The sequence below is a fragment of the Stegodyphus dumicola genome, chromosome X1 (assembly GCF_044657685.1).
Source record: "Stegodyphus dumicola isolate Sdum_Otavi_A_Nest chromosome X1, ASM4465768v1".
NCBI lineage: Eukaryota > Metazoa > Arthropoda > Arachnida > Araneae > Eresidae > Stegodyphus > Stegodyphus dumicola.
Window position 1 is genome coordinate 14541007 of NC_140780.1, and position 11078 is coordinate 14552084.

The window sequence follows — 11078 nt, forward strand, 5'->3', positions numbered from 1 at the left end:
TTTTGATTATACTATTTCCAATTTAACTATTTCGTTTTATTAATTTTGAAACATCGGTTAACTCCCAAGCAATTAAATCTGCCGTATAAAACACATGTCGAAATGAACTATGCACAAATGCAAGAGCTTACAAAAATATAAATTCACAAATTAAGCACGTCAAAACAATTTGGATATTGTTAAAAAATTCCCAGACTTAAGAATGCATCTTCTTTACAAGATTAGAAACATTATGGTGGACAGCTACAGCCAGTTTTTCCGGAATCCTTAAAAAGACGTCCCTTTGCATTGCAAATGCGTTAACTGTTCAGTAATAGATGAAGGCTAATAGTGCTCAAATTTAACCATTCGACATCTGAATATTAGTGGCTGGACTTAAGTGCAGATTTTGGCGGCCAGGCTGGTTAATTGGCATTTTAGTGGGTTTTCCAATGCGTATCTTAAATGCAAATCAGTTTGCCTAAGTCCTCTATGGAGGGTCTGTTGTTTCCGTAGTACGTTTCCATGAAGGCATCCCTCTCCTTAAATAGACAGCCATAGCGTGTTTTGCCCTAAACAATCCAAGTCAATGAATAATAGTTAGACATATATTCTCATTATTTAAAACGAAGATGATCAGCAAATAATTATTTTGTGCTGGCGTACATTGCGAAAGAAAAAAAAAAAAAAAAAAAAAGATACAGTTCTACTGGGCCGATTGACGAAATTAAAATTGTGTTTTTCATGTTTTGAAAGCGCGACTTAGGATGTATATTAGATTTATATACAGCATTGTTCAAATATAGGTATTTTGATACACATTGGACTTTCTCTGAAATGACATACCAATTTTGTTTCGAATCTACGACTCAAATTATGCTTAAATATTAAATTTTGTAAAATTTGGTGCTAATTTACGGAGAAATTCAAAAATTGATCTAGGCGCAATTTTTTTTTTTTTTCAGTTTGCGCCAAGAATAATTCACTTGGTTAACTTCTTAATTTATAGCAACCTATTTTCCTTTCCTTTCCTTTTTTTTTTTTTTCATTGTAAACGAACGGGAAAAAAACCATCGTTCATTATTTCAAATAATTTTAACAAAGTGCGTAAACCAGATTTGGCCTTATTATCGCTTATAACAAACATGCCAAATTTCAAAACGCGCCAATATATAAATTCACTTATATCCTAGGAAATTTTGAATAAAAAACTCTAATTTTTTGCAGGTATGCTTAGAAATACATCTACTTTAAGATGATGTTAAAAATTTTATATTATTTGTCAGAAATTAACTTCTGAGTAAAAAGTAGTTAATGATTTAATGATAGCTTACATCGTGGACAAAATATTTTCTTGTGTTCATAGAAATTAAAAAATAAATTAAAGAAAACATTGAGATTTCTGAATATTAATTCTTGATGAAATTAAGAAAATTCATCTCATTTTTCGAATAAAATATCGTACAAAAAATAACTGTTTTTATACTCTTTCATTTCTAAGAGAGGCGACTGTTTTCCCAACACGTATGGTTTCCTGAACATGCCATTCGTGCAAGACTTTTGATCATCCATATGAAAGACAGTTTCAGTTTATTGTTTTCTTTATATTATCCTCTTCTCTTGTTCAGACTTTTCATATGGGATAATACCGAACGCTCAATCAGGAAGCTGAAAATTGCACTTAAGTCTGAAGCAACAGTATCCTCTTAACACCTCTGAATCTGCATCTATGTGAATATTCTTTGAATAGAAAATTTCTGATTTTTGAAGCATAGTTGGTTTGTCCTATTTTCTCCGACTCGCTGAAGGAAAAGCTGTTATATATATGTCAGAAATTACCTCTGCTGATAAAATTTTCTGTACTTGAAAATCTGGCAACTATAATTTTGTAAATGTAATATAAGAAGATAGACATTTTTTAGTTCTTTCCAAAGCGAACCGGGGCCCACCAGCGGCCGAGCGGTAAAGTCGCTGAACACTGGTAGTTCGGTCCGAGGTTCGAATCCCGCGAACGGGCTGGCTGCATGGGCGTTTTCGTGGTTTTCCCCATGTGTAACGTGTATACTAGCGAGTTTCCCTTAGAAAGTCCTCCACGAAGGCATCCCTCCCCTTAGGCAGATAGCCCTCGAGGCTTTGCCATAATCACACATACACACACCCAAAGCGAACCTTAATAGAGACTGAGAAAGCGCGTTTTGTAATTTGTTTAGTCTTATTAAGATTTTTAATATTTTTACTTAAGTAAAAATAGCTTTTCCAGAACTTTCTCCAGAAACATTTTCTATTGTTATAAGATTCACTCGCGTCATTTACGATTCTAATGTAGTAAACAGTTATTGCATTTGCATCGAAAGCAATATTTAGATTTATAACTAATTACTCAGATAACTGTCCCAAATAAAGCTGTCCTGCAAAATATTTTAAACGAACAAATTTCTTTATTATCGTTATTCATTTAAAATTATGCGAAACAAAAAGATTCTTGAGATAAGCATATAATAAGCCTTTTAAGTAGCATCAGAATACACGTAAATGTTATGACAAATAATCATCTACAACCATGATGATTCCTAAACTCATTAATTTTGCTGTGTATAAAGTAATATCGTATTTTAGGAATTACTAGAATGTCAGCCTTCATAGTATTAACACTGTCTAATTAACAGAAATATGCGTTATTTCATTTACAATTTTAATACCTTTATAAGCCTAATTGTAGGAAACAATCACAAGAAAACACATATGGTAAAATATTTGAGAGAAGCTAGCAGCTTTTTCTGTACTTTATATCCAAAGTTATTTTCATTTAAGATAATTTTAATCACCTCTAGTTCAAAGTCTACGGGGACAAGGGAACTGAAATAAAAATTACCGACATTTAAAGTATACGTCTTTACAACATAACACCTTTGAGATTTGTTGAACTTGTATAAAAATTCTAATAAAACATCTCATTTTGAATATGTTTATGTTATACTTCAATTCTGCGAAGACTTTTATATAAACGGGTATTATCCCATCAAAAATTATCTTTCTTTTTCAAAGTATAAAAGCATTTAAAGTAAGAAATATTATTGTGAGATATTATTCAACAGAATTACGACATCTACATCAGACGCTTGCTTTTTCAGAATAATTTCAGAAAGCTGCTTTTATCATTTACTCCTTAGCATGTCTATTAATTGGAAATTTCATTCCGTTTAAACTTTCAACGCTACAAAGGCTTTAAAAAATCTAATCTAAGGAATGAAGATGTCAGAATAAGTGGCGAATGCATCTCTTCAACTAAATGTAAAACTTTAATTACAGCAATCAAATAATCTATGATATAATCTACCATGCTCAATGGAAAACACTGCTTCATCTTTATATCTCAACATGTATTTTCCAAATAAAAACGGAAACTATTCTTTTCTAGCTATATTAAACAATTCCTTGAAATGTGATAAACACTGCAAAGAATTGTATGTAAATTATATATGTTATGGTTTTAAGCTGATGACTGAGTAATTCTTCTTACATCATTGAAGATAAATTTGGTTTTAATGACGAAAAAACAAGTGTCATCATTTGGGCAGTCAGAAAAATTAGCACATCCTATGCCACTTTGGGCTATAATTTGTCTTCCTGCAAAATGACAGTAAGCAATAAGCCAGTTGGTGATAAATGTAACATAAAGCTGTATTATAATTTTCTCGATGCAAAAATGGTACCAAATATTTCCGCCATGCAGCATGAGACGATAGTGAAAGTAATAGTGATTCATATTGTAACTTATCGTGTCAAGCTGCTTTTTTTTGCCTTTACACGAAAGCTCGGTCCAAACTCCGCAAAATTATTCATTCATTTATTGAAAGGCATCACGCAGAAGCGTATCTCGTTTGTAAGCCTTATGATAACACCATTCTTCGCCAGGAAAGAATTTTGAACGAAGAGGCCTTTCATCAGCAAATGGCTTTGAATGGTAAATGCTGAAGAATCTTGTGAATAACAGACCTCTGGTGCATGAACGTTGTTTCGATCTTTGTTATACAATATTACTACCATCTACCTACTGGTATCACATTGGCATTATTGTACAACTGTTACTGTATGTGATGCGATGTCTCAAAAGGAAAATCCGATTTATACGTCCAGTAAGGCAATAATCATGCTTGAAAGGCATGATTATTGCCATGATCATTCATGATCTTCAAAGGCAGAATAATTTTCGTAGAGGTCGCATAGCAAATCATAAACAGTAATTTTAATATTAAACCACCAAAATGCAAATATTACAAGATATTCTCAAATGATCATTTTACGTTTCATGACAGCGAAAGTTGAGTGGGATTGTTTTAAATAGAAAACATTTCTGCGTTGTTAATGTAACTACTTTCAGGCGTCACCATGTTCTACTTCCTCTATTAAATTTCTAGTCAGCGCTGTAATTACTTAGCTGATACTAGTGAATATATGTTTTAATTTTTTTAAGTGGATATAAATACGAAAAAATAAAACAAAAAAAAACTGTTGCTTAAGGAAATCACTCTGACGTGATTTTGGTATAAGATAATTCTGTTTTACGACAAAATCATATTCAGGGATCAAATCTAGTCAATATGAAAATCGAGGAATATTCAGCTTGTTGATAGATCCTCCTCTTTTCATATTATATATATATATGATGGAAGGAGTAAATTTTCAAGGTGAGACAATTTTTTACTGCTCGTCAAAGCAGACAGAAAAAACTGATGATAACTACAGAATCGGGAGACAATTGCTTTACGAAATTCAATCACAGAGAAAAATGTTTTTTACACTCGACAGAGCATTCGAAGAAATCACAATGATATTTCAACACCTTTACGCTCTTTCTATGCCTTCTCTATTATATCAATATTTTTGTGTGAAAAATACAATAGTCAGGTAAATTATAATCACTATGACATTAAATGGAAAGGAATTCTTCAGTGAACATAAAATAATACATAATTTCGTTTCTGTTTTTACTAAGGAAGACGAAACAGAGATGAACCAATTAGTTCTTTGGAATTTTTTAAAATTCTGCTAAAATACGATCTTCAAAACGCAGTTCCAAATGTTATAATAATATGTGAGTTTTTCTCACAATTGTTGCAAAATTTATTAGTTATGAGGACAGATTTTGTAAAGTGTTGTTTCAAGTAATTGCATGATTAGAATACATTAAACATTTTGTAGCTTTTTTGTTGTGTTCTTTTCAGAACACACCAAAAATGATACAAAATGTTTCAATGCAAAAAGTCAAAATGCAAAAAACTCAAGGACCTCCCCAACCGGCCAAAAGCTCCACTAACCGAAAGAAAATACTTCCACGCTCTGGGTAGACAACGGTTAGAGTGATAATGGTAAATCAGCACCAGAAAGATAGTACTTACGTATTTGCTTTATTTCAAAGAAAGGAAATAAACCAATACAAGATATTAATGTAAACATATTCAAGCTGGCACAAGTTTCACATATATAGGAAGATGTATATATGGGTGAGAGCGTATATAGGAAGATATGCATGCGTGTGATGCTGCACCATTTAAAGGGCACTTCAAGCAAACTACCTTATCACTTGAAATATTATCTGATGGTGTGACTGATGTAGCGGCTAGCAAATCAAAAATCCGTGCTTCATATTCAGGTGAGAGTACATTTGACTTCTCAGATTTCCTGCCTCTGCAACCATACTAAGGTCTCTTCACTGACAAACAAACTAAAATGCGGCGCTCGTTAAATCATCACCACTTGGATTTGATGGATATGTCTCATATTTCGCCCCAGTCGCCATTAAGTGATGAGAAAATGAAAAATTATCGCAATCTTCCGTGTGAGCTCTCGTGATGTAAATTGTTATATCTAGGAAAAAATTCGACTGAGTCAGAAATTCAAGAAAAGCGATCGACAGCAGAGGATTATGATAAGAGAAAAAAGGTGTTGGAAACGTGTTTGGAAAGAATACATAAAAGAACAGGTTCTTTCAAATTACTGACCGGTAAGGGCTTTGAAAATAAATTAGGTATTAAAGGAACTGACTCAAAACATTTGCAACGGTTTTTAATGCAAAATAGTTCACATAAAGTTGTTGCTTGAAAACTTGCTAAGAAATGGGGAAATGGTTAATGGTTTTGTGAAGCAATGAATTTATTTCCGTATAAATGAGAAGTAATTTTAAAACCAGCGTTTATCTTTCTTATCGTCCAAGAGATACATGTGAAAAGAATTTAAAAATAAAAATGGAATTTCTTTAAAAACCTCAAATGAAAAGGCACCTAATTTTGACATAGTTTTAATAAATCTCGAATAAAAAAATTCAAATCTGGAAAAAATAATTTTGACCAATGATCAACTATACCAGAACAAAGCGAGAGGGTTTTTTTTTTTTTCCCCTTTCTCATTCCTGCTATAATAGCGGCTGCAACAGCTGCGACTCTAGCCGCAACGGATAAGAAACTTATTGGATCGGGAACTGTCTCAAAAGTACTTAATCGCGACTTCATATTGCCATTAGAAAATGAACAAAGAGGATACTTAGAAAAAATTCCTGGAAAACTGGGAATTTCCAACAAAATGATCAAAGATAATTTTTAAAATGCAAAAGTTTGCAAAGGAATTTTTACTTCAGATTTTATGTCTCAAAGAAGGAAAAATCCGTAAACAATGTTATCAGTTTAGATGTGTATATTGGAGCAAGCTGGGTTTATTATTATAGTAATCCGAAATATATTTTTGCTGAATATTTTGATTTTTTTCGAGTCTACATGAAATAAAAAAAACATTTCTGAAAGTACAGTGAAATATCTCAAAATATTTGGGGAACTTTTATCTATTAATTGCGTTTTTACAGAACGAAATACATAACCGGAAGAAATAAAAGACAATCTCCTTTAGAAGTTTCAACTTCTATAACTCAAACCCTGATTGATAACAACAAAAATATTGTTCTACATAAATAAAGTATTTGGCTTTAAATTCAAGAGATAAACCGGAAGAATTCTCGGTTGAATTTGCTCATTAGTTTAAATTGAAAAAAAGGCAATTTAAACTCACTAGCTTAAATTTAAACTCAATGCATTTACTTAAACATTTAAAGGTTACTTTAAACAAACTTAAACATTTAAGGCGCAATTTAAACTACAAGGGATCCACCATGTTAGTTTCTTATTACAATGTAAGTGACAATAGCAGGAATAATACCTCTTACAATTTCTAACAATGTTCGCATATATTTGTAGCCCATGTTCTCATAACATTGTCATGAAAACAATCAGAACAATCAGCCTCATCCTCCATTTCTTATTAATTTTATCTTTATTTTAAATTAAATAATTCATTTTATTGATGCAATTTACACTGCATCCAAAAAAATAATAATTTTTATGACTATTTGTTATGTTACTGTAATAATGATAATAATGAAAATTGTCCTAATGTCATTTGTTACAAATCTGGTTAGACAATACTTTTTTAAATATTCGAATATGTTACATTTAAAATTTAATGTATTTTTTAATCTGCTTGTTTAGGGTCCAGGCTTACTGTAGCTAACTAATTAAAAATCAAAAAAGCGTGCTTCGCCTATTAAATTCCCCGAAAGATTTACACACGTTCATTGATGTCTCCATTATTATATGTTTTATATGAAGGTATTTCCGTTATTATTTCCCCTTGTTTTGTAACAGAAGACAAAACATGCATTCATTTTCCGTTTCAGTACAAATAGAAAATTTAAATAATAAGAACAATAATGAAAGAACAAAATGATTTCCTTTGCCATACAATGAATTAAAGTTAAACGGTCATCTATATTCCCCCCCAAAAAATTAAAAAAAAACTTGTAGTTGCCTCAAGTTAAACTAGAGGCAACTACAAGTTTTTGGATAGTATGGAAAGCAATTTAAAGCTGGCTGGTGTTGGAGTTAAAAAGAGTACGCTATCTTGAAATTCGTATGTTCTTTCGCAGAGTTTACATTAGTATTATATTCTCTCAATTATAAAAATGGATTAAAATTTTTATTCTCGATCTGCATGCAAAACAACTGCTATTTTGTGTCATAAGCAAAACTGTTTCTTTCGTATTTTCAGTGCCTGATTCTAATTTCAGTGACCGCATTTGGTTTTTATGGCATGATTCTATTCTTAAAATTGAATAATTAATGTTAACAACAAAAATATCTATTGTTAATTATAAGGAATACAATTTTACTCCCAGAATCGCTAACTGAAGTAAATAAAAGCAAATATACTTGGATTCAACACAAGCAATTTTTAATTAATAAATGTTTTCCTTTTTGTCCACAGGAGGGCAGCAGTATACGTGGTGGGAGCAAGAAGTGAACATTCAGCGGTTTTTGTCTGCTGCTGTCGCCATCTGGTTTCATCTGATCCAACCATTTATCTTCGCAGTTCATAGACATCATTTCGTGGATTTTGGTAGTCATCTTCTACTTACAGTGTGTGTTTTTATACCATGGACATTTTCTAACAAAGAAAACAATAATTTTCATTCGTGGGTATAATGCATTAGATACTTTTATAAAATTTATATGATATGTAAATTTATTTTCTATGAGTCTCAAAATAAATTTTTATGTTAATAGTCTTCAGTTATTATTTTTTCAAGATGGAAGAGCAAACATGAAGAAATTACAATCGAACTCACTTATAACGAGCGTGAAGGGGACCTCGATATTTCTCGTTAAACGAGTTCTCGTATAAAACGAGTTCGTGAAAAAGTCATAAAAATTCTTATATATTTACTATGTTATATATATTTCATATTTTTTTTTATTTCTGTGCAGTGCAAAAAAAGTTGGTTAATTTGCTTTGAACTGCCCTATTGTCTCTTTCTTGTGTTATTGTTCTTCGCAGAAGACGTATGGCCCGAAATACATTGTCATTCATACCCCGAGCTTCGAAAAAAGTCTGAAGGTTTTCTGCGCACTCAAAAGCCATTGACTATGTTCACTTTGAAATTCCTCACATTCGCCCTTATTATCGTCGCTTTCCTTATTTTTTTGTCGTCTGGTTTAGCTTGGATTTCAGCATATTTTCGGGAGTAGGTACATCGGAAGTGATAACATTGGCGTCAACAGATACATAATTTTCAAGTTCTTCTCTGCTCATTTCCAAATTTTCCAAGACATCTACTTTTTTCTCTTTCCCCTCTTGAGAAATGTCCTATCTAGCCTTACGGAAGCATTTTGGTCATGCATGTTGATCTAACGTGTTCCCCTGCATCGTTCTTTAAACGTATCGCTTCGAGTATGTTTTCATTAGCATTTGAAGGCTGTTTCTACTTTTGTTTCGTCTATAGAGAAGCATCAACATCAAGTGCTTACGAAAGTTTGATTTAAAACTTCTGATGATCGCTTGGTCCATAGGCTGGATAATACTTATAGAATTTGGGGGTCAAAATTCAATCCTGATCATTCCCCAAGATAAGAAAAGGCTGCCTAATTTTAACTAACGGTTGACTTCAGAATGTAAAAGAAATTTTTCCATGAAGCAATTAATTGAGCTGGAGAGGTGGAAGTCAATAAAAATGAATCACATTTATGAATCACAAAAATATTGCTCGCTATAACCGAGGTTTGCTCGTTAAAAGCGAGTTATGCTCGCATAAACTAAACATTGTACCAATTAAGTATTTTCGGTTTACTCGTTAAATCCGGGTTCTCGTTAAATAAGGGCTCGTTATAAGAGAGTTGTACTACTTTAATGATGAAAAAGTTCTTTTATTTAAACGTTGCTTATCTGTCATGCTTCGAAATAGTTTTTAACTGTCCTCTAATTGTCCTATAATTACTGCAGTTTAAATGAAACATCATACTTCTAAATTAACATATTAAATTACTTGGGTATAATGCATTGTATTTATTACAGGAATTCTCTATAGGTAATGGACAAGACCTGAAGATGATCTCAGAATTTCTGAGCTAAATCAAACCATTTCATGTTTAGGTATAACAGATAATTTGCCTCTGCATTTTATTATGAATATTATAGTTTATTTTATGCTATTTTAACCATTTTAGGTCTTTACACGATTTTACTAATACTTACGATTTCGAATTCTCTGGCTAATTTGGAAACGATTTGATTAATTTTTCTGCTTTGGGATTATAATGATGATTCGGTTTCACTTCTTCGTTTCGTTTTTCACTAGGACATTCTTAATGTATATAAATGGCCTGCACTAAAAGAATTTAGCTCCTTTAATCATATTGGATTGAGTAATGATTAAATTTTTCATGTAATTAATCAGATTTATTCCAAAAATATTACAAAATTTAATAACATTTTTGTTGAATTGAGAAGTATTCATAATAAACTAAAATAGTGTTTTTTTTTTTTTTTTTTTTTTTTTTTTTTTTTTTTTTTTTTTTATTGATAAAACTGCAAACAATGGAATTTTTTTTTTTCCATCTACTTGAAGTATTTTTTACATCTATGGTCCGTTCTTTAAAACAAACCATACTCTATGGAAAGAATACTGCAGTTATTTCATTTCGAATCTCCTATCGATAAACGCATATAATTTTTAATTCCTTTCCGAGTAAAAATACCTTTCTCTACTCTACATGTGATGCAAGCAACACTCGAATATATCGCCTGGTTATTGCTATATTAGGGAGTATGCTTTCGATATTCGACCCAGTTTATTCCTGTTAGAATGTATTCAGCTTTTAAATTGATTTTTATTGATTGATAAATTTAGGTATGCGCTTGAAACGAAAACATTCTGCTGTTAGATGTAAGGTAAGTTGGATGATCTTTACTCATGGAAGGTGCTTTTTCTTGAATGATAGTCTTTCTGCAATTTTCGCATCTGAATCCAACTCAAAATTTAGATGCTGCATATCATATATTTTAGTATGCTAAAATGCATCGATAGCTACAAAGTTTGCATTGATATGTAACTAACATGACAGGACGTCTTGTCATTGTGTCGAAACAGTAAATATTAGAATAGCTACAGCTGTTGTAGACTGCATAAAAAGGCAACATAATTTAAATATTATTTTCTCTTTTATTTCTACATTTGTGTGTAAAATTACTCGAGGGGACTAATTCTGGCTTGATTTATT

At 31.5% G+C, this 11078-nt stretch overlaps 1 protein-coding gene across 2 annotated transcripts in view; it reads left to right on the forward strand.

The window, feature by feature from the left end:
* The window catches only part of LOC118183806 (uncharacterized), a 44015-nt gene extending 35425 nt beyond the window's left edge, over positions 1–8590 (forward strand). For both annotated transcript variants that reach the window (XM_035353413.2, XM_035353414.2), the window contains exon 4: positions 8290–8590. In XM_035353413.2, coding sequence (XP_035209304.2) covers positions 8290–8507 — 218 coding nt within the window. In that variant the 3' untranslated portion in view covers positions 8508–8590. The remainder of the gene's footprint in view (positions 1–8289) is intronic.
* The last annotated feature ends 2488 nt before the right edge of the window (positions 8591–11078 follow it).